The sequence below is a fragment of the Vulpes vulpes genome, chromosome 14 (genome assembly GCF_048418805.1).
Source record: "Vulpes vulpes isolate BD-2025 chromosome 14, VulVul3, whole genome shotgun sequence".
Taxonomy (NCBI): domain Eukaryota; kingdom Metazoa; phylum Chordata; class Mammalia; order Carnivora; family Canidae; genus Vulpes; species Vulpes vulpes.
In genome coordinates, this window is record NC_132793.1 from 80,388,294 (window position 1) to 80,412,510 (window position 24,217).

At 39.3% G+C, this 24,217-nt stretch overlaps 1 protein-coding gene across 8 annotated transcripts in view; it reads left to right on the plus strand.

Moving 5' to 3' along the window:
• HERC2 (HECT and RLD domain containing E3 ubiquitin protein ligase 2) overlaps positions 1-24,217 on the plus strand; it is a 240,982-nt gene that overhangs the window by 172,040 nt on the left and 44,725 nt on the right. For all 8 annotated transcript variants that reach the window (XM_025982238.2, XM_025982239.2, XM_025982240.2 and 5 more), the window contains 5 exons: positions 1,459-1,630; positions 2,937-3,126; positions 3,699-3,839; positions 11,247-11,438; positions 14,172-14,325. In XM_025982238.2, the coding sequence (XP_025838023.1) occupies positions 1,459-1,630; positions 2,937-3,126; positions 3,699-3,839; positions 11,247-11,438; positions 14,172-14,325 (849 nt within the window). The remainder of the gene's footprint in view (positions 1-1,458; positions 1,631-2,936; positions 3,127-3,698; positions 3,840-11,246; positions 11,439-14,171; positions 14,326-24,217) is intronic.

The following is a 24,217-nucleotide window of genomic DNA, read 5'->3' on the forward strand; positions in this document are numbered from 1 at the left end:
TCTTGGTATACTTGTGCTTATGCTTCTTGGATCTTTGGGTTTATAACTTTCATGAAATTTGGTAAATTTTCTGCCACTATTTCTTCAAAAACATTTTCTCTCTGTACTTTTTGGTCTCCTCTCTCTTCTGAACTCTAATTCTATATAATAGATCTCTTGAAGTTGTCCCACAGATAACTGATGCTCTGTTTATTTATTTATTTTTACTTCTTTTATCCTGTTTCATTTTACAAAGCTTCAATTGCTGTGTCTTCAAATTCATTGGTCTTCATTTTCTAATGTGCTGTTAATGTCACCAAACTATTTTAATTCCAGATCTTGTAGCTTTCTCTCTAGAAATTTGATTTGAATATTTTTATATCTTCCATATCTCTAGTTCTTATTTTGAACATATGTAATACAGATATAATGAGTGTTTTACTTTCCATGTTTATTGATTCTGACATATGTGTCAATTCTGGGTTGTTTAGATCCACTGAGTTTTCTTCTTATTTATGAATTGGGTGGTATTTTCCTGTCTTCCTGCCTACTTGGTAACTTCTAGTTAGATGCCATACATTGTGAATTTTACTCTGGATGTTGCTAGAGATTTTTGTATGTCTGTAAATCTTCTTTAGCTTAGATACAGTTAGGTTACTCTAAAACATTTTGTTCCTTTTGGGTTTTGGCTTTGGATTTGTTTAGTGGCTTCCGACCTGATAGTAATCTGGGGCTAATTCCAATGAATAATGAGGTCTTCATGTCTGGCTGATGGGAGCGAGTGTTGTGCTGGTCCCTCTGCATTCTTCCAGCCTATGTTCTGGGCCTCCGGTCTTTTCATGTAGTTCTTTCTTTGGCTTTGGGATGTTCCCTCTCTTGTAGGTTACCCATCACCTTTTGCTACATCTTCAACTGGGGTGAGTGAGAGTACCTGTACAACTCCCAGGCACTTATCTGGGTAACTCTCTTTTCTCTGCTTCTGTTCTGTGAACTCTGCCCACGTTGGCCTTCCTGCCTCTGAGCTGTGCCTCCTTTACTCAAATAGACCACTGGGCTCTACCTGATTTCCTTTCCTTGGCTGAGGCCTGTGAACTCTTAGGGCAGTGATGAACTGGATTATGTGTCCAGTAAGACTGTTTATTGTTGAACATCTTGTTTTCACTCCATTGTTCTGTTTTGTTTTGTTTTTTTTTATCTTGCATTTCAGTGGTAAGTAACTAGAGGCAGTTGCTGTATTTTCATAGCCTTTGTTTTCAGTTAAACAGCAAAGCTTTGATGAAAGTAACTTCTTTATATAAGTATAAATAGGTTGTTGTTGTTTTTGTTTTTGTTGGAAGACTATTAACCTAATACTTTTAATCTGTGAAATAGCAAAATGCAGATTGCAGTGTGTTTTAGAACAAAACTGAAAAAGTCAAATAGGAATAGAACAAACTCTGATCTTTAAAATTGATCCCAAATACTATTTTCCTTTTCCAGGTGTGCCTTCAGATGCTGATTCTTCTGCTGCCAGCAATAAAATCAATGGTGCAAATAATTCTAAGCCAAATCGCCCTTCTCTTGCCAAGATTCTCCTGTCACTAGATGGAAATCTAGCCAAACAGCAGGCCTTATCTCATATACTTACAGCATTGCAAATCATGTATGCCAGGTAGGTTTGTTGGCTAACTTTTGAAATCCTAACAGTTATTTAAACTGAGTTTTCTATTTTTGGTTGATCAAATGTATCAGAAAATGTGTTATTATTGTCTTTAAATACTGTGAGTTTTAGGTCATATACCCTTAGATAGTGAATGAGGATTTTTTTTCAAACAGATTTATTTATTTTAGAGAGAGAGAGAGCGCGCAGCTTATGCACAAGAGCAGGTGAGAAGGCAAAGGGAGAGGAAGAGGAGATCTCCCAACAGACTCCCTGCTGAGCATGAACCCCTCCCTCCCCCCCAAGAACATGGGGCTTGATTTCATGACCCTGAGATTACAGCCTAAGCCAAAATCAAGAGTTACACACTTAACTGACCGAACCACCCAGGTGCCCCTGTGCTTTTTAAAATGAGGGTTGAAATATGAATCAGAAATCCAAATTGGAAGTGCCTTGTGGCTCAGTTGGTTAAGTGTCCAACTCTTGATTTTGGCTAAGGTCATGATCTCAGGACCATAAGATTGAGCCCCAAGTGAGGCTCTATGCTGAGTGTGGAGCCTGCTTGAGATTCTCTGTCTCCCTCTTCCACTGCTCCTCTTCTACCCCTGCTCTCTCTCTTTCTCTTTTTCTGTCAAAAAAGGAAATCCAAATTTAAAAACATTTTTCTTTATGGCTCTAAGCATTACTATTTGAGGGGTGAGAGAAAGAATTAACTGATACAATATATAGTGATGTTTAAGACCATTTGTCATCCCCTTCACTCACACCCTTGATAAAGCAGAGTTTTGATAGTGCTTTTTCAATATTTTGCTGCTGTTTCCTCAGTCTGAGTTAGTTGCCCATCTATCATGTTATGGACCTAATAAGTAGAAATAAATTACACAGGAAAATTAGTTCGAGACCAAAGGCCAATTCTGTCATTGAGAGGACATTTAGTCTTTGCTGTCTTGTGTGAGGCACCCTTGGTACACAGGTTTCAGTAAACATTAGTAAACAAAAAATTATCCTTAGGCTCTAACAACAATCCTAGAAAATTTCTCAGGGGAATCTTGGGGGGTTTATACTCGTCTGATTTTTATTTTTTATTTAATTTTTTCTTTTACCTGTCATCACTATGGTTATTCAAATAAATAAAATCGTAAGTAAACATATAGCTTTTAGCTGACGAATATTACTTCAGGATTTTCCCAGAACTGCTTTATATATATCGTATAAAAATGAGGGAGTCATTCAGTAAGTGTGTGTCCATCTTCCTGACTTTTCTATCCTGCAGTAGTGAAGGGCGGTTCACCACAGGCCTGGCTTTCTCTCCTGACAGAGATGCAGTGGTTGGGGCCCTCATGCCAGCTGGCATGATGGCCCCAGTGGAGTGTCCTTCATTCTCCTCCTCGGCACCTCCTTCTGATGTGTCTGCTATGGCCAGTCCTGTCAATGGAGAGGAATTTGTGCTGCCTGTTGATATTGAAGACAGACTAAGTCCAAATCCATGGCAAGAAAAGAGAGGAGAGGTAAAAATAAATAATAAAGCAATAAAGCGACATTAGATCAAAAAGGAAAAGTAGCTACTTTGTGTTTAGGGAAGTATAGGGTATTCTTTCACTTAATTCAGAGTGCTTTTGTTCCTCCTGCTCTGATTTTTGGCTTGAGTTAGAAAATATTTAGTTTCTAAAGGATCTTTTTAGTACTTAAATAGAAATAGATTTATTCTTTTAAGAAGTTGGTAAATGCAAGTCCACAGTCCTTTATCTGCAGTTCTGAAACCTTAAAGCTCTGAAAGCCAAGAGTTTTTGTAACTTATTTTGGGGAAAAACTCAATTTGAAGAGATGTGAACTCATTTTAATCTCCTCCATGTGATCTTTTGTGAATATTAATACATTTTCATGTGAATATGAATGTGTTTTGACTTTTCAGGGCTACCCTGTACCCGAATGGAGCTGGTGATGCAAGCACCTTGTTTAGCTCTATAAAATATGGGACATTCCAGTTGGCCTAAGGGGTTTCAGATAAGGCTTTTTAAAGTTGTGTGGGAAGTGTGCCACACTGCTGAGTTTTTACTCTTCCTGTATACTTTTAAACTAGATGATCTCTTCTGAGGATGCTGTGACGCCCTCTGCAGTGACCCCATCTGCTTCCTCAACTTCTTCTCGACCATTTATCCCAGTGACGGATGACCCGGGAGCTGCCAGCATCATTGCAGAAACTATGACAAAAACCAAAGAGGTCAAGCAGATTTCTTCTTTAGCGTTCTATTCTGAAATTATTTATTTATTTATTTATTTATTTATTTATTTATTTATTTATTTACTTACTTACTTATTTATTTATTTATTTATTTATTTATTTTTATTGGAGTTCAATTTGCCAACATATACCATAACACCCCCGGTGCTCATCTCATCAAGTGCCTCCCTGAGTGCCCGTCACCCAGTCACCCCCACCCCCTGCCCACCTCCCTTCCTACCATCCCTTGTTCATTTCCCAGAGTTAGGAGACGCTCATGTTCTCTCTCCCTTTCTGGTATTTCCCACTCACTTTTTTCTCCTTTCCCCTTTATTCCCTTTCACTATTTTTTATATTCCCCAAATGAATGAGAACATATAATGTTTGTCCTTCTCCAATTGACTTATTTCACTCAGCATAATACCCTTCAGTTCCATCCACATCGAAGCAAATGGTGGGTATTTATCGTTTCTTTCTTTTCTTTTCTTTTCTTTTCTTTTCTTTTCTTTTCTTTTCTTTTCGTTTCGTTTCGTTTCGTTTCGTTTCTTTTCTTTTCTTTTCTTTTCTTTTCTTTTCTTTTCTTTTCTTTTCTTTTCTTTTCTTTTCTTTTCTTAATATTTGTTGTTTCTAATGGCTGAGTAATATTCCATTGTATACATAGACCATATCTTCTTTATCCATTCATCTTTCGAGGGACACCGAGGCTCCTTCCACAGTTTGGCTATTGTGGACATTGGTGCTAGAAACATTGGGGTGCAGGTGTCCCAGCATTTCACTGCATCTGTATGTTTGGGGTAAATCCCCAGCAGTGCAATTGCTGGGTCGTAGGGCAGGTCTATTTTTAACTCTTTGAGGAACTTCCACACAGTTTTCCAGAGTGGCTGCACCAGTTCACATTCCCACCAACAGTGCAAGAGGGTTCCCGTTTCTCCACATCCTCTCCAACATTTGTTTGTTTCCTGCCTTGTTGATTTTCTCCATTCTCACTGGTGTGAGGTGGTATCTCATTGTGGTTTTGATTTGTATTTCCCTGATGGCAAGGGATGCAGAGCATTTTCTCATGTGCTTGTTGGCCATGTGTAGGTCTTCCTCTGTGAGATTTCTGTTCATGTCTTTTGCGCATTTCATGATTGGATTGTTTGTTTCTTTGCTGTTGAGTTTAATAAGTTCTTTATAGATCTTGGATACTAGCCCTTTATCTGATATGTCATTTGCAAATATCTTCTCCCATTCTGTAGGTTGTCTTTTAGTTTTGTTGATTTTCTTTTGCTGTGCAAAAGCTTCTTATCTTGATAGAATCCCAATAGTTCATTTTTGCTTTTCTTTCTCTTGCCTTCATGGATGTATCTTACAAGAAGTTACTGTGGCCAGGTTCAAAAAGGGTGTTGCCTGTGTTCTCCTCTAAGATTTTCATGGAATCTTGTCTCACATTTAGATCTTTCATCCATTTTGAGTCTCTCTTTGTGTCTGGTATAAGAGAACGGTCCAATTTCATTCTTCTGCATGTGGATGTCCAGTTTTCCCAGCACCATTTATGGAAGAGACTATCTTTTTTTCCGGGGGATAGTCTTTCCTGCTTTGTTTAATATTAGTTAACCATAAAATTGAGGGTCCACTTCTGGATTCTCTATTCTGTTCCATTGATCTATGTGTCTGTTTTTGTGCCAGTACCACACTGTCTTGCTGACCACAGCTTTGTAGTGCAACCTGAAATCTGACATTGTGATGCCCCCAGCTGTGGTTTTCATTTTTAATATTCCCCTGGCTATTCGGGGACTTTTCTGATTCCACACATTTCTTAAGATTTGTTCCAATTCTCTGAAGAAAGTCCGTGGTATTTTGATAGGGATTGCATTAAATGTGTAAATTGCCCTGGTTAGCATGGACATTTTCACAATATTAATTTTTCCAATCCATGAACATGGAATATTTTTCCATCTCTTTGTGTCTTTCTCAATTTCTTTCAGAAGTGTTCTGTAGTTTTTAGGGTATAGATCCTTTACCTCTTTGATTACGTTTATTCCTAAGTATCTTATGATTTCGGGTGCAGTTGTAAATGGGATTGACTCTTTAATTTCTCTTTCTTCACTCTCATTGTTAGTGGATAGAAATGCCACTGATTTTAGTGCATTGATTTTGTATCCTGCCACACTGCTGAATTGCTGTATGAGTTCTAGCAATCTTGGGGTGGAGTCTTTTGGGTTTTCTATGTACAATATCATGTCATCTGCGAAGAGGGAGAATTTGACTTTTTCTTTGCCCATTTGAATGCCTTTTATTTCTTTTTGTTGCCTGATTGCTGCGGCTAGGACTTCTAGTACTATGTTGAATAGCAGTGGTGAGAGTGGACATCTCTGTCGTGTTTCTGATCTTAGGGGAAATGGTCTCTGTGTTTCCCCATTGAGAATGATATTTGCTGTGGGCTTTTCATAGATGGCTTTTAAGATGTTGAGGAATGTTCCCTCTATCCCTATACTCTGAAGAGTTTTGATCAGGAATGGATGCTGTATTTTGTCAAATGCTTTCTCTGTATCTATTGAGAGGATCATATGGTTCTTGTTTTTTCGCTTGCTTATACGATGAATCACATTGATTGCTTTATGAGTGTTGAACCAACCTTGCATCCCGGGGATAAATCCTACTTGGTCATGGTGAATAATCTTCTTAATTATTGTTGGATCCTATTGGCTAGTATCTTGTTGAGAATTTCCTGGTTGACCCTTTCATCTTTTAGCAGGATGGTCCTTAACCTCCACGTTTTGAAATCCTTCCAAACTTCTCCTTGTGATTTAGTTCTAATTTCAAAGCATTATGGTCTGAAAATATGCAGGTGACGATCCCAATCCTTCGGTATCGGTTAAGACCTGATTTGTGGGGGATCCCTGGGTGGCTCAGTGGTTTAGCACCTGCCTTTGGCCCAGGGCGTGATCCTGGAGTCCTGGGATTGAGTCCCACGTCGGGCTCCCGGCATGGAGCCTGCTTCTCCCTCCTCCTGTGTCTGCCTCTGCCTCTCTCACTCTATGCCTATAATTAATAAATAAATAAGTAAATAAATACATACATACATACATACATACCTACCTACCTACCTACCTACCTACCTACCTGATTTGTGACCCAGCATGTGGTGTATTCTGGAGAAAGTTCCATGTGCACTTGAAATATCTGTGAAATCCATCTGGTCCAGTGTATCATTTAAAGCTCTTGTTTCTTTTTGTCCTTAGAAAACCTGTCGATTGTAGAAAGCGCTACATTCAAGTCACCACGTATAAGTGTATTATTATCTACGTATGTCTTAACTTGGCTATTAATTGATTTATATACTTGGCAGCTGCCACATTCGGGGCATACATATTGATGATTGTTAGGTCCTCTTGTTGGATAGATCCTTTAAGTATGATATAGTGTCCCTCTTCATCTCTTACTACAGTCTTCGGGATAAACTTTAATTTATCTGAAATAAGGATGGCTACCCCTGCTTTCTTTTGAGGACCATTGGAATAGTACATGGTTCTCCAACCTTTTATTTTCAGGCTGTAGGTATCCTTATGTCTAAAATGAATCTCTTGTAGACAGCAAATAGATGGGTCTTGCTTTTTTTATCCAGTCTGAAGCCCTATGCCTTTTGATGGGGTCATAAAGCCCATTCACGTTCAGAGTTACTATTGAGCGATATGAATTTAGTGTCCTCATGATACCCTGTTTTTGTGTATTGTTCCCTTGGACTTCCTTTGTTTACAGAATCCCCCTTAGTATTTCTTGGAGAATTGGCTTCGTGGTCACATATTCTTTCGGTTTCTGCCTATCTTGGAAGCTCTTTATCTCTTCTTCTATTCTGAATGAGAGCCTTGCTGGAAAGTATTCTTGGCTGCAGGTTCTTCTCATTCAGGACCTGAATATATCCTGCCAGCCCTTTCTGGCCTGCCAGGTCTCTGTGGAGAAGTCTGCTGTTAATCTAATATTTCTCCTCATAAAAGAGATTTCTTGTCTGTTGCTGCTTTAAGAATCTTCTCTTTATCTTTGAAATTTGCAAGGTTTACTATTAAATGTCGAGGTGTTGAGCGCTTTTTATTGATTTTAGGGGTGGGATCGCTCTATTTCCTGGATCTGAATGCCTCTTTCCCTCCCCAAATAGTGAAGTTCTCAGCTATGATTTGTTCAAATACATATTTTGGGCCTCTGTCCCTTTCGTCAACCTCGGGAACCCCAGTTAAACGTAGATTTTTCCTTCTGAGGCTGTCATTTATTTCCCTTAACCTATCCTCATGATCTTTTAATTGTTTTTCTCTTTTTTCCTCAGTTTCCCTCCTTGCCATCAGCTTGTCTTCTATGTCACTCACTCGTTTTTCACCCTCATTAAACCTCTTCGTTAGGACCTCTAGTTTGGATTGCATCTCATTTAATTGATTTTTAATTTCTGCCTGATTAGATCTAAATTCTGCAGTCATGAAGTCTCTTGAATCTTGTATGCTTTTTTCTAGAGCCACCAGTAGCTTTATAATAGTGATTCTGAATTGGCTTTCTGACATTGAATTTTAATCCAAATTGTGTAACTCTGTGGGAGAGAGGGCTGTTCTGATTCTTTCTTTTGTGGTGAGTTTTTCCTACTAGTCATTTTGCTCAGTGCACAGTGGCGAAAAACAAGTTGTACTGGAAAAAGGAGAAAAAGAGAAAAAAGAAAAAAAAAAAAGAAATGATAAAAAAAGGGGGGAGTGGGAAGCAAACAGAAAACAAAAAACAAGGGTGAGTATCGTCTGATTCTATATACTGTAAATCCCTTGTCTTCCCCTGGAACTTTCCAGTGCTGCTTAGTCAGGAACTTGCTTTTCCCCTGTCCTTCTAGCTGGTCTTCTGGGGGGGTGGAGGTGGGGGGCTGCAGTGCTGATTCTCAGGTGTGAGCACCTGGGGGAGCTGCTCAGCTCCCTGTCTGGTGCATGGCTCAGTGGGAGTTGTTTATCCTGTGAGGCCACTATGAGGCTCAGTGGGTGTTGTTTATCCTGTGAGGCCCCAAGAAGAACAGCAACAGTAGTGGTGGCCAGCTCTCCAGCCCAGGAGTCAGCCCCTGCAGGAACTACCACAGCTCCCAGTCCGCAGGGGCCTGGATGCTCTGGAGGCGGGGGCAGCTGATCTGCACAGCTCAGGGCTGCCCAATGGCAGGAGCATCCTTGCTGTCCTGTGCCCTCCGGCTTCTGCCTGTCCCGGGGGTAGCGCCGAGTCCTAGGCTGTGTCTCCTGGCACTCTGGGTTCCGGGGCCTGCGCTGCTGGAATCGTGCTCCTGGGCCTGGCTGGCACATGCTGCAGCCCTTTAGGGAGCTAGGCCACGGTGTATGGCGGGCTCTCCCCTGGGGCGCAGGTCCTCTGTTAGTGCCCCTCAGAGCCTGACTGCATCCCTGCCCCTCCTGGGATCTTGCTCCAACTCCCTGGGAGCGTCTTTCCTCTGGGAAGATTGGTGAAGCTCCTGCTTCTCCAGGACGGGGCTTTCCTCTCCTGTGGGCATTTGCCTCACCCCGGCTACTCGCGGGTCCCCTCCCCCTTGGATGCTTTTTATGTCTTTATTTTTTTTTCCATCTTCCTACCTTGATAGAAGCATGGACTCTTCTCATTGTAGCATTCCAGCTAGTCTCTCTTTAAATCTCAGGCCGAATTTGTAGGTTTTCAGGATGATTTGAAAGTCATCTAGGTAAGTTGGTGGGGACAGGTGACTTGGGGACCTTACTCTTCCGCCCTCTTGCCCCCTCCCTCTGAAATAATCTTAAATGCCACGAAAGTTGGAGAAGTAGTACATAGAAATACAACACATTGTATTTCCATATCCGATTCCCCTGGGTTCTCCAGTTGTTAGCATTTCTGAACCATTGCTGGGGAGCTACAACAATCCCCACTTATTCTCAAGGCTTCAGTGTGTATTTCCTTAATGTCAAGGTATTAACATTGATCCAGTATTACTTTCTAATCCACAGATCTAATCAGATTTTGCTCATTGTCCAATAGTATCCTTTATAGGTCTAGAACCTGTCTCAGGATCGTTCATGTGTTGTCTCTATAGTGTTCAGTATGGAACATTCTTTAATTCTTCCTTTTGATGGATATCACAGGAAGGTTGTAGAGTTCTTTTCCGTGTATCCCATCGGGTGTGTGCATTGTTGATTTGCTGCATTACTGGTGATAGTAATTCTTATTGCTTGGTTAAGAGTGTCTGCCAGGTTTCTACCCCGGAACTTAATACAAGTGTGTAAGTAAGTATTCAAGGGGAGATATTTGAGACTGTAAATAGGCATTAGTGCCTTGTTCCTTATCATATTTTACTTACCACTTTTTAGTATCTATTGATGATTTTAGCTGAATCCATTATTACTGTGGTAGCTGTCACATGGTGATTTCTCAGATTTCATCATTCCTTCTTTAATGTAATTTTCTCTCTTCTTTTGTGAGAACTTCCTTTCTCTTTTTTGTCTATCTATGTAGGTATAGATTCTTGGGATACCATTTCACTCAAAAAATGACATCCATTTCTATTATCATTTGACACCCAAATTGTCTCAGACATGGCATCATTGCAAGCCCTTTTTGGCACAACAGCGTGTTCCAGACTTACTTTTGCTTACCCTGCCCCTGCTCTGGAAGCATCCATTTCTCCAAGTAGCCCTGGTTCCTTATAGGCATCATCCAGATTATTATACCCCTATATTCTTGTCATTTCAGTTTTTATTTGATTCATGAATTATGGCAAAGTAATTTTCATATTAGTATTAGGTTAGTATTAATCACATATATTGTATGTGGTTAATATATTCCATTGAATGCTTTCGCTGCTTTTTAGTAAGTGAGATTCTGTAATGTTATCGTTTCTGACCAACTTGATTTAACAATTCCTTGGGTCTCCATGCAGAGGTCGGAGCAGGGTCTGTTTTTTTAAAGGGAGAAACTAGGGCAGCCCTGGTGGCTCAGCAGTTTAGTGCTGACTTCAGCCCAGGGCATGATCCTGGAGACCCAGGATCGAGTCCCAGGTTGGGCTCCCTGCATGGAGCCTGCTTCTCCCTCCGCCTGTGTCTCTGCCCCCCCCCCCCCTTTGTGTGTCTCTGCCTCTCTCTCTCTCTCTCTCTCTCTCTCTCTCTCTCTCTCACACACACACACACACACACACACACACACACAGAGACACATATAAATAAATAAAATATTTAAAAAATAATAAAGGGAGAATCTGTTCCTAGCCTGGAGAGGTGTGGTTTCCGGGGCTGCCTAAGTCAATGAAACTTATACTTTAGATATGTCCCATTCCCCTTAAGTTTCCTAAGTGGGGCTTGTGCTTCCTCTTGCTTGTATTTACGTATTCTTTGAGTTTATGGTTAAAGTGGTTACTGTTTCTTAATGTATCATTCCTCATTTTAATTGTTGGACTTTTAGGATGTTGAAAGCCAAAATAAAGCATCAGGCCCAGAACCTCAGTCGTTGGATGAGTTCACCAGTCTGTTGGTTGCAGATGACACCCGAGTCATGGTGGACTTGCTCAAGCTATCTGTGTGCAGCCGGGCAGGTGACAGAGGCAGGGAAGTGCTTTCAGCTGTGCTGTCTGGCATGGGTACCGCCTACCCACAGGTAAGCCACACAGTGCATGCTGTGGGCCTCCTCTCCAAGGAATGTGCTATTGTTGACATCATACCTTATCTTGTACTTGATTTTATTCTGAAGATAGCAATTTGGAAGGACTCCTTGTAAGCAAGTCCTTTCTGTCAATATGCTGCGCTTGTCCTCCCAGTGTGCCTGTGGGTATCATTTTGGTACTTTTTGCCATTTAGAAATTTTTAATTTTTATCAAGTCAGATCTACCAGGTTTTTTTTCAATTTATTTTTTATTTTTTTAATTGATGGCTTCTGGATTTTGTATTACGCTGAAAAAAATGCTTACCTACATGACATTATGTAAGGAAATTTTCCCAAGTTTCTTCTAGTTGTTCTTGTGATTTCATTTATTATATTTATATTTTTCAGCCATCTGGGATTTATCTTTTTTAATATTAAAAAAGATTTATTTATTTTGGGGGTGGAGAGTGTGAAGAGTCAGGGGGAGAGTCAGAGGGAGAGAATCTCAAGCAGACTCCCCTCTGAGCATAGAGCCTAAGATAGGGCTCCACCTCATGATCCTGAGATCATGACCTGAGCTGAAACCAAGAGTCAGAAGCTTAAATGACTGAGCCATCCAAGTGCCCCATCTGGGATTTATCCTGATATAAGGGATCCCTAAGGTAAGGATCCAACTTATTTTTTTCCTAGATGGCAAGCATGTTGTCTGACACCAGATTATGGGATAATCTATCCTTTTCTCAATAATTTGAAACTATTTTAATCATTTTAAATTCCTGTATATATTTGGGTCCATTTATGGACTCTTTTCTATTAAACTAACTCTTTATGGGCTAATACTACAGTGTTTTAACTATGATAGCTTTAAGTAGGTTTTTATATTTGGTAACACTAGATCTAATAGGATTTTCTGCTGTGATGGCAATGTTCTATAGCTGAGCCATTCATTGTGATAGCTTCCAGTCATGTGTAGCTGTTGGCCTCTTAAAATGTACCTGAGGAACTGAAGTTTTCACTTTATTTAACTTTAATTAATTTAAATTTGTATAGCCACATGTAGCTGGTTTGGGATATAAAGTCAATATTGTATCAGTATATCTTAGAAATTGCATTGATCAGTCCTAAATTAAGGACTTCTGTGTCAGTAGCCTTGCTCTGCCTTTTTAGACCTGGCCACATCAGGGAGTCTGATGCCATGTGCTCTGTACAGATGTGTAATCTGTGTTTCTCTGGGTCCCATATCACTACCACCCAAATGAGAGGGTACTTAAGTATGGTTGAGTCGTCTTGAAAATAGTAAATGGTTTGGTAGTTAGTAAATCATTTGGGGCTTGTTGCCACAAGCAAAAGTTTAATTTTTTTTTTCTTTACAAGTATATTGCATTTGTGAGAGGAAAGGATATGAACGAGTACATGTATTTAAAGTAACAGTGCCCAGCATTTGTTGCACACATAACTGCCAGGTCCATTTCTGGTATGTTCTTAGTACAGAGGGTAGATGTTGGTGTTCTCTCTTTACAGATAAGGAAACTGAGACTCTTGAGAGGCTGTTTCTGGCTCATAAGCACCTAGGTTGCTGATGGGTGGGAGAAATGGTATTGGACGCTGAGTGCTCTGAGGGCAGACCCACATCTATAACCCCTGTGTCATCCTCTCCTGAGAAGCTTGTTGGTCTCTCTGATGGGTTTTGCAGAGGAAGATTGTGCAGCCCAAAAGACCCCTGATGGGCTATTCAGTAGGTGTTCGGTAATACTAACATCTCTGTCTCAGTGACACACACCCAAACCAGGTTCAAGGGGAGACAGAGGCAAAAATAGGATTGTCTTCAAACTGTCCTGACTATTGGCAAGATGCTAATCCTATGTCCTATCCTGGCCTAATATTTGGAATTCTTAAAAGAGAGATGTATGAATTTATAGTCCTAATACCTGGATGGCAGTGATACTAGTTTGTCATTAATAAAAAACTGTTTAATAAGCTAATCTGTTATCTACATATGAAGAGAAATAGAGAAAAAAAATAATTCCTGAAAAGTATGGAAGACAGAATAGTTCTTTTTCTGAATTTAGAAAATTTGTATGTTGTTATTGCTATATTAACCTATTCTTAATTTAAAAATAGAAATCAAGGAGTTTATAATCACCAGTTTTGACCACTTGTATATGAATCACTAAAATTTTTAAATGAAATAAAGACATCATGGATTGTTGAAGGAATATGGTATGGGGGTTGACCTTTAATGTCCTGAATCAAGAGAAATCCCCGTTTATGTTTGTATTTATAGCTCCTCGTTCCAGATATTCTGCTGCTGTTTGTCCTGGATGGTTTGATCATTCTTCTCTATTCCTATCTGTTCCTGCTCGTCCCCCAGTGTCTTCTTGGATCTTGGTCATTTTATCACCTTTCTGGTCCTTGATATTTTGTTCCTGAGGAAGATTTTTCTTTTCTTGGAAGTAATCTTGTCTTTGTGTAGAAGGAAACTGTTATCACACAGTTTCATCAGTTGGCACGTGTTGAGTGCCTTGTATATGTCAGGCACCTCCCACCTATGTACTTACATATTTAGGCACCTCTATGAGCTGTGTTCTATTTTGATGTTATAGGCAAGGGAACCAAGCCCTGATTTAAACTAGATTTCACAAATTCCCAAGTCCTCCACTTTGCCACCCTGTGCCTGTGGAAAGATCTGGAGCAGGGTGAGCAGGAGTAGTATCCTGACTTGATATGTGTCCCTGCTTCCTCCACCAGGTGGCAGATATGTTGCTGGAGCTTTGTGTTACTGAACTGGAGGACGTAGCCACAGACTCACAGAGTGGCCGCTTGTCCTCTCAGCCTGTGGTGGTAGAGAGTAGCCATCCCTACACGGACGACACTTCTTCCAGTGGCACAGTGAAGATACCAGGTATTCAGTGCTGGCACAAGGGGAGGAGGCTTTGGGGGAATCTTTGCCTTTAGAATGGCTTCATTTCTGTAATTACATCAGTGGAAGTAACCATCACCATTTAATTGAAAAGAACCTACGGAATTGATTTAGAATTATTTCCTCAACTTTTCTAAAAAACACTTTTTTTCCCTCCAAATAAAAAACGAATATAGAAAACCCTGCAAAGTGAATGTTTAGCTTAACAATTATTAGGTGGATACCTTAGTCACCAAAACTCAGGTCTAGAAGTAGTCCTGTGCAGTTTCTAGAAGCCCTTCTTGTGGTCTCCACTAAACTAAACTGATTGCTGTCCTGATTTGGAGATAAGACTGACTTGTATTTCTGGACAGTTTATATTAACCAAGTGTGCTTCCACTTCTTAAATCCCTTTTTAATCAATAATTTCTATTTTTTTTTAAGTTTCTTATGGTAACCTTAGTTTCTTCCTTTATTTTTTTTCCCTTTTTCTCAATAATCAATCTGTTGAGGAACCTGGGCCTTTGACACTTTGGGCTTCCCTGCAACCTGGATTTGCATACTCTTGCTGTACTTCAGCCTGTTCTTCAGCCTCGTCTTTCTGCAAATTTGCCCTGATTCAGAATTCCAGGTAGTTCAGTCCCATTGGCAAGACCATTGGTGATTATGACCTAGCGTCTAGAAGTACCTGGTGCCTCTTGTCTTTCCAAATGTGATGTTAGCAGCTACCGATGCTGATGCTTGGAGCCTGAGGCCATTACTCCACTGGGGTTGAAAACGCTGCTATTCTAATGGTTTCATTTCTTTCTTACTTACATACTTTATAATACTTTATATAGAGGCACCAGGTACTCCCAGATGCTTTAGTTGGTTACCCAGGGGTGCTGTTTGCGTAAGCAAGAAGGGATTAAAAGCTTAAGTTTTTTTTCCTCCTATTTTTATTTTTAAGAGGATGAATTGTTTCCCTATCATTCTCTGAAGGTGACCAGTTAGTTTTTTCCTTTTATATCATTGTGAACTCATGGATTTTAAACTCATTGTGAATGATGGGCTTTGGTAATTGTGATTATGATCCTATTGAAACTCAAATTATCTCATCTCTAGACATCAAGAACCTCTTCAGTTTGTCTCTGGAAATGACTTTGGTGGTCCGTTGGTAACCTCTGTGCAGTATGATGTGACATGATGCTTTAGGCTTGTCATGTAGTTCCTGCCCTCCACCTGGAATCTTCCTCTGGTGACTTTTAGTGGTTATGGCATTTCAGATTACTGGGCTGTTATTCTATTCTATTCTGTTCCTAGATCTTTTCAGTGACAGAGATATGATGAATGGTTGGGCAGTCCACTGACTGGCTTTTTTCTTTTGAGTCTATACTGATACATTAGTTCAATCAGAACTGCAAGATTTCTACTTTAACCTAACCTCTGCTGTTACATCTGTTTTCTTCTATACTGAAAATCCTCTTTAGGGGATAACAGAATTAGAATAACTAATAGTTACTCATTTACTTTATCTCAAAACAACGGACTCAGGATTCAATTCTTGTATAAACATGAATAGAGTTCCTGAAAATAGTCTAAAAATTTTTTTGGCCTATGCTGTCTTCTTCCTTCCAACTTTATTAACATGATTATACTTATGTCTACCAAAGCATAATAGCTATTATATACAATCCTTATGTCGAATCTTCATTTAGTCTTAGTTTTACTCTGTTTAATGCTTCTTCTAGCCCTTTGTCTCTTATTTCATTAGGATTAACTGAAGCTCACTTTCTAGTCAGTTATTCAGCAGGGCTCAGAGGATAGCAGCCCTGGGATCATTTGTCCATGACAGTTTGTGCCCAAACTTGAAAGTTAGCTTTTCTTGGTAGTAAGTCTTTGGATCACATATTCCTCCCTTCTGATAGTGTGATGGTAATAATCTATTTCCTCCCTGTATATGCTGCACTTTCTTTCAGTAATTTTACTAGAATATGTTTTCATGTTAGTTACTGTAGGCAATATTCAAAGATAAGGGATGTGTTCCTTTAAAATGTAGTTTTAGGTTTTTTTTCTGTGTATTACAGTTTTTATAGTTTGTATCCTTTAGTTCTCTCATGGATATGTGGTCATCATTGTGTTTTGGATACCTTTTAGAATCAGTGTTTACTACTTCTCTCAAATACCTTTTTCTTCATTTCCTCCTTCTGTTTGTGTTAAAGCACCATCTGTTGTGTTCATTTGCTCTTATGTTCTTTCTAGTTTAGTCTATATTTTGTAAATTTTTTTGGTGATTTTTTACCGAATCTTACTATTTAATATTTTGGTTGTCCTAATTCTAGCGTACATTGTTTCTTTCATATTTTGATAATTTTGTTAATTTTTAAAAACTTTTTTAGAAGTGGTAGATTATAGTGGTAGATTATTGATTTTTTTTTTTTTTTTGGAGGGCACATCTTTCTGGCCTGCATTCATTGAAGGGATGTTATTCTGTTTCTTATTTTCTCTTTTTTAAGGTAACTTTATATTGGATTTGACCTTGATACTTTTATCTTGCTCATTTTTATGTAAAAATTTTTTTCATAACTTTTAGAAAAGTTTTCTTAACTTTAAGCTATTACTTTTTCATGATAGAAATTTAAAAGGCAAAAGGTATTTCTACTGAGCATATTCCTACCATGAGAATCTGGTGTTTCTCTCTTACTTCATACCCACTCCACCAGCAAATCTTAATCATTTCTACTTTAAAAAAAAAAACTTAATTCCAATATAGTTAACATATAGTGTTATATTAGTTTCAGGTGTACAATATAGTGATTCAACAATTCCATTCATCTCTCATTGCTCATCACAAATGCACTCCTTCATTTCCATCACCTATTTTACCGACCCTCTGACCCACCCTCTCTCTGGTAACCATCAGTTTGTTTTCTGTAGTTAAGAGTCTGTTTCTTGATTTTTCTCTTTCCCTCTCTTTTTTCCCTTTGCTCATTTATTTATTAACACATATAAGTACAATCATATGGTATTTGTCTTTCCTGACTTGTTTCACTTAGCTTTGTACTCTGTAGCTCCATCTATGTCATTGTAAATGACAATATTTCATTCTTTTTTATGGCTGAGTAATATTCCTCTGTGTGTGTGTGTGTGTGTGTGTGTATGTGTGTGTGTGCGCGCGCGCGCGCGCGTGTGCGCGTGCATGCAGAAACACACAAATATACTACATATTTATCCATTCATCTATCTGTGGACACTTGGGCTGCTTCCATATCCTGGCTATTTTAAATAATGCTGCTATAAACATCAGACTGCGTGTATCCCTTTTACTTAGTGTTTTTATATTTTGGGGATAAATACCCAGTAGTGCATTTACTGGATTGTAGAGCAGTTCTGTTAACTCTTTGAGGACCCTCTATACTGTTTTCCAGAGTGGCTCTACCAGCTTGCATTCCCACCAGCAATGCAAGAGAGTTCCTTTTTGTCCACATCCTCACCAATACTTGCTGTTTCTTATATTTTTTAGTTTAGCCATTTTCACAGGTGTGAGTGATACTTCATTATAGTTTTGATTTGTGTTTCCTTGATAATGAGTGATGTTGAGTATCTTTTCATGTGTCTGTTAGCTGTCTGTACCTCTTCTTTGGAGAATGTCTGTTCATGTCTTCTGCCCATTTTTTTTTTGGATTATGTATGTTGAGTTTTATAAGTTCTTTATATTTTGGGTACTAACCTTTTATCAGGTATGTCATTTGTAAATATCTTCTCCCACTCTATCGATTGCCTTTTAGTTTTGTTGGTTATTTCCTTTGCTGTGCAGAGCTTTTTATTTTGATGGAAGTCCCAGTAGTTTATTTTTGCTTTTCTTTGCCTCAGGAGGCATCTAGAAAAATGTTGCTTTTCTGATGTTAGAGACATTACTGCCTGTGCTCTCTTTTAGGATTTTTATGGTTTTAGGTCTTTTATCCATTTTGAATTTATTTTTGTGCCTGGTGTAAGAAAATGGTCCAGTTTTGTTCTTTTGCATGTTACTGTCCAGTTTTGCCAACGCCATTTATTGAAGAGATTGTCATTTTTCCATTGGATATTCTTTCTTGCTTTGTCGAAGATTAGTGAACCATAGAGTTGTGGGTCCATTTCTGGGTTTTCTGTTCTCTTCCACTGATTTGTGTGTCTGTTTTTGTGCCAGTTCCATATTATTTTGATCACTACAGCTTGGTAATATAACTTGAAGTCCAGAATTGTGATGCCTCTAGCTTTGTTGTTCTTCTACATTGCTTTGGCTATTTGAGGTTTTTGTGTTACCATATAAATTTTAGGATTGTTCTAGTTCTTCAAAAAATGCTATTGGTATTTGGATAGGGATTATATTAAACCTCTAGATTGCTCTGGGTAGATAAATTTTAACAGAATTTATTCTGCCAATCCATGAGCATGGAATGCCTTTCCATTTCTTTGTGTCTTGAGTTTCTTTCATCAGTGTTTTATAGTTTTCAGAGTACAGGTCTTTCATCTTTTTGCTTAGGTTTATTCCTAGATATCTTATTATTTTTGGTGCAGTTTTAAATGGGATTGATTCTTTAATTTCTCTTTCTGCTGCTTCATTATCAGTGTAAAAAATGCAACAGATTTCTGCATATTAATTTTGTATTCTGTAATTTTACTGAATTCATTTTTCCATTCTAGTAGTTTTTTGGTGGAGTCTTTAGGATTTTCTTTTCTTTCCTTTTTTTTTTTTTTTTTTAAGATTTTATTTATTTATTCCTGAGAGACACAGAGAGAAACATAGGCAGAGGGAGAAGCAGGCTCTTCACAGGGAGCCCAATTAGGGACTCGATCCCAGGACCCTGGAATCATGACCTGAGCCAAAGGCAGAAGCTCAACCACTGAGCCACCCGGGTGCCCCAACTGAGCCACTCAGGTGTCCCTCTTTAGGATTTTCTAAATAGAGTATTATGTCATTTGCAAATCAGAAAGTTTTACTTCTTCCTTACCAATATGAATACCTTTTATTTCTTTTTCTTTTTTTTTATTTTTTCTTTTTTTTTAATTAATTTTTATTGGTGTTCAACTTACCAACATACAGAAAAACACCCAGTGCTCATCCCGTCAAGTGTCCGCCTCAGTGCCCGTCACCCATTCCCCTCCAACACTCGCCCTCCTCCCCTTCTACCACCCCTAGTTCGAATCCCAGAGTTAGGAGTCTTTATGTTCTGTCTCCCTTCCTGATATTTCCCAACATTTCTTTTCCCTTCCTTTATATTCTCTTTCACTATTATTTATATTCCCCAAATGAATGAGAACATACACTGTTTGTCCTTCTCCGATTGACTTATTTCACTCAGCATAATACCCTCCAGTTCCATCCACGTTGAAGCAAATGGTGGGTATTTGTCGTTTCTAATGGCTGAGTAATATTCTATTGTATACATAAACCACATCTTCTTTATCCATTCATCTTTTGATGGACACCGAGGCTCCTTCCACAGTTTGTCTATTGTGGCCATTGCTGCTAGAAACATCGGGGTGCAGGTGTCCCGACGTTTCATTGCATCTGAATCTTTGGGGTAAATCCCCAACAGTGCAGTTGCTGGGTCGTAGGGCAGGTCTATTTTTAACTCTTTGAGGAACCTCCACACAGTTTTCCAGAGTGGCTGCACCAGTTCACATTCCCACCAACAGTGTAAGAGGGTTCCCTTTTCTCCGCATCCTCTCCAACATTTGTTGTTTCCTGCCTTGTTAATTTTCCCCATTCTCACTGGTGTGAGGTGGTATCTCATTGTGGTTTTGATTTGTATTTCCCTGATGGCAAGTGATGCAGAGCATTTTCTCATGTGCTTGTTGGCCATGTCCATGTCTTCCTCTGTGAGATTTCTCTTCATGTCTTTTGCCCATTTCATGATTGGATTGTTTGTTTCTTTGCTGTTGAGTTTAATAAGTTCTTTATAGATTTTGGAAACTAGCCCTTTATCTGATATGTCATTTGCAAATATCTTCTCCCATTCTGTAGGTTGTCTTTTAGTTTTGTTGACTGTATCCTTTGCTGTGCAAAAGCTTCTTATCTTGATGAAGTCCCAATAGTTCATTTTTGCTTTTGTTTCTTTTGCCTTTGTGGATGTATCTTGCAAGAAATTACTGTGGCCAAGTTCAAAAAGGGTGTTGCCTGTGTTCTCCTCTAGGATTTTAATGGAATCTTGTCTCACATTTAGATCTCTCATCCATTTTGAGTTTATCTTTGTGTATGGTGCAAGAGAGTGGTCCAGTTTCATTCTTCTGCATGTGGATGTCCAATTTTCCCAGCACCATTTATTGAAGAGACTGTCTTTCTTCCAATGGATAGTCTTTCCTCCTTTATCGATTATTAGATGACCGTACATTTCAGGGTCCACTTCTGGGTTCTCTATTCTGTTCCATTGATCTATGTGTCTGTTTTTGTGTCAGTACCACACTGTCTTGATGACCACAGCTTTGTAGTACAACCTGAAATCTGGCATTGTGATGCCCCCAGCTATGGTTTTCTTTTTTAAAATTCCCCTGGCTATTCGGGGTCTTTTCTGATTCCACACAAATCTTAAAATAATTTGTTCTAACTCTCTGAAGAAAGTCCATGGTATTTTGATAGGGATTGCATTAAACGTATAAATTGCCCTGGGTAACATTGACATTTTTACAATATTAATTCTGCCAATCCATGAGCATGGAATATTTTTCCATCTCTTTGTGTCTTCCTCAATTTCTTTCAGAAGTGTTCTATAGTTTTTAGGGTATAGATCTTTTACCTCTTTGGTTAGGTTTATTCCTAGGTATCTTATGCTTTTGGGTGCAATTGTAAATGGGATTGACTCCTTAATTTCTCTTTCTTCAGTCTCATTGTTAGTGTATAGAAATGCCATTGATTTCTGGGCATTGATTTTGTATCCTGCCACGCTACCAAATTGCTGTATGAGTTCTAGCAATCTTGGGGTGGAGGCTTTTGGGTTTTCTATGTAGAGTATCATGTCATCGGCGAAGAGGGAGAGTTTGACTTCTTCTTGCCAATTTGAATGCCTTTAATGTCTTTTTGTTGTCTGATTGCTGAGGCGAGGACTTCCAGAACTATGTTGAACAGCAGTGGTGAGAGTGGACATCCCTGTCTTGTTCCTGATCTTAGGGGAAAGGCTCCCAGTGCTTCCCCATTGAGAATGATATTTGCTGTGGGCTTTTCGTAAATTTCTCTTAAGATGTCAAGGAAAGTTCCCTCTATCCCAACATTCTGAAGGGTTTTGATCAGGAATGGATACTGTATTTTGTCAAATGCTTTCTCTGCATCTAATGAGAGTATCATATGGCTCTTGGTTTTTCTCTTGCTGATATGATGAATCACATTGATGCTTTTATTTCTTTTTGTTGTATGATTGCTATGGCTAGGACTTTCAGTACTATGTTGAATACAAGTGGTGAGATTGGGGGCACCTGGTTGGCTCAGTAGGGTAAGCATCCAACTCTTGGTTTCCGCTCAGGTTATGATCTCAGGGTCATGGGATCCAGCTCCACATTGAGTTCTGCTTGAGATTCTTACCCTTCTCTCTCCCCCTCTGCTCTTTCCTTCACTTCCCCTCCCCCACACCCCTGGTCTGTCTGTCTATTTAAAACCCCACTTTTTTTGAGAATGGACATCCTATCCTCGTCCTATTGCTGATCTCAGGGGTACAGCTTTTGGTTTTTCCCCATTGTGTATGATGTTCACTATGGGTTTTTCATATATGGTGTTTATTATGTTGAGGTATGTTCCCTCTAAACCCACTTTGTTGAGGGTTTTTATCATGGATGGATGTATTTTGTCATATGCTTTTTCTGTGTTTGTTGAAATGATCATTAAAAAAAAAATCTTCTCGGGATCCCTGGGTGGCGCAGCGGTTTGGCGCCTGCCTTTGGCCCAGGGCGCAATCCTGGAGATCCGGGATCGAGTCCCACGTCGGGCTCCCAGTGCATGGAGCCTGCTTCTCCCTCTGCCTGTGTCTCTGCCTCTCTCTCTCTCACTGTGTGCCTATCATAAATAAATAAAAATTAAAAAAAAAAATCTTCTCTTACTGATGTGCTGTATCATATTGATCGATTTGTGAATGTTCAACCACCCTTGGATCCCAAAATACCACTTGATTGTGGTGAATGATTTTTTTTTTTAATGTATTGTTGGATTCAGTTTGCTAGTATTTTTTTGAGGATTTTTGCATCTGTTTATCAGAGATACTGCCCTATAGTTTTCTTCTTTTGCGTGGTGTCTCTATCTGGTTTTGCTATCAGGGTAATCCTGGCCTCATAGCTTGGAAGTTTTCCTTCCTCTTTTATTATTTGGAATAGTTTCGGAAGAATAGGTATTAACTGTTCCTAAATGTTTGATAGAATTTGCGTGTGAGGCTAACTGGTCTTGGATTTTCATTTGTTGGTGTTGTGCCCAAGATTGCGAATCCGAGAAAACCACCAAGGAGCCGACACCGATGCAAGTACATGAGGGTTTATTAACAAGCTTGAGCTTGGGTCCAAGTATACCCGACACAGCAGAGCAGAGACTTGGACCCTGAGGTGGGTTACAACTGGGTTTTTATGGGCTGGTCTAGGGGTAAGGTGGGGTTTTTCAGTAAGGGTGGGGGTGAGAATCTCCAGTAAAGAGGTCTCACAAGCTCTTGCTTCCTTATTCTGATAAGGGCGTGCTGTGTGATTTTGCCTGTAGCCGAGGTAAGGTAGAGTTCAGTACCTGGCCGCAGTGGCCTGGTCACAATGGCCTGAGATGGCTACCGAAGCTACAATGGCTGTACTTGTGCCAACGTTAAACTTGAATGGCCCTAGTTTTCTCGGCCCCCACAGTTGAGAGTTGTTATTTTGTTTTTTTTTTAAAGCTTTTATTTATTTGAGAGAGAGCGAGAGAGAGCATAGACATAAGCAGGGGGAGTGGCAGAAAGCAGGAGAAGCAGGCTCCCTGCTGACCACGGAGCCGGATGTGGGGCTTGATGCCAGGGCCCTGGGATCACGACCTGAGCTGAAGGCAGATAACCACCTGAGCCACCCAGGTGCTCTTCTGTTGGGAGTTTTTTGATTACTGATACAATCTCCTTTCTGGTTATCAGCCTATTCAAATTTTCCATTCTTCCTGCTTCAGGTTTGTTAGTTTATAGGTTTGTAGGAATTTATCCATTTTTTTCTTGGTTGTCTAATTTTTTGGCATATTGTCTTTCATAATATTTTCTTACAATTGTTTGTATTTCTATGGTGTGGTTGTTATTTCTCCTCTTTCACTTGTGATTTTATTTATTGGGGTCCTTTCTCTCTCTTTCTCTCTTTTTCTTTGGTAAGTTTGGCTAGAGGTTTGTCAGTAATGTTGATCTTTTCTAAAAACCACCTCCTGGTTTTGTTGATCTATTTTTTTTTAGTTTCTGTATCATTTATTTCTGCTCTAATCTTTAATATTTCCTTCCTTATGCTGGTTTTAGGGTTTGTTTGTTCTATTTCTAGCTCCTTTAAGTATAAAATTAGGTTGTTTCTTTTCTTTCTTCTTGAGGTAGGCCTCCATTGCTAGAAACTTTCCTCTTAGAACCATTTTTGCTGCATCCGAAAAGTTTTGGACCATTGTGTTTTCACTTTCATTTGTTTCCAGGTACTTTCTGATTTCTTGGTTAACCCATTCATTTTTGTAGCATGTTGTTTAACCTCCATATATTTGTGTTCTTCCCAGATTTTTTCTATGGTTGACTTCTAGTTTCATAGCATTGTGGTCAGAAAAGATTATGAATGGTATGACTTTGATCTTGAATTTGTTGAGACTTATTCTGTGGGCTAACATGTGATCTCTTCTTTTTTTTTTTTTTTTTTTCTTTTCATGTGATCTCTTCTGGTGAATGTTCTGTGTGCTGCTGAAAAGAATGTGTCTTCTGCTGCTTTAGAA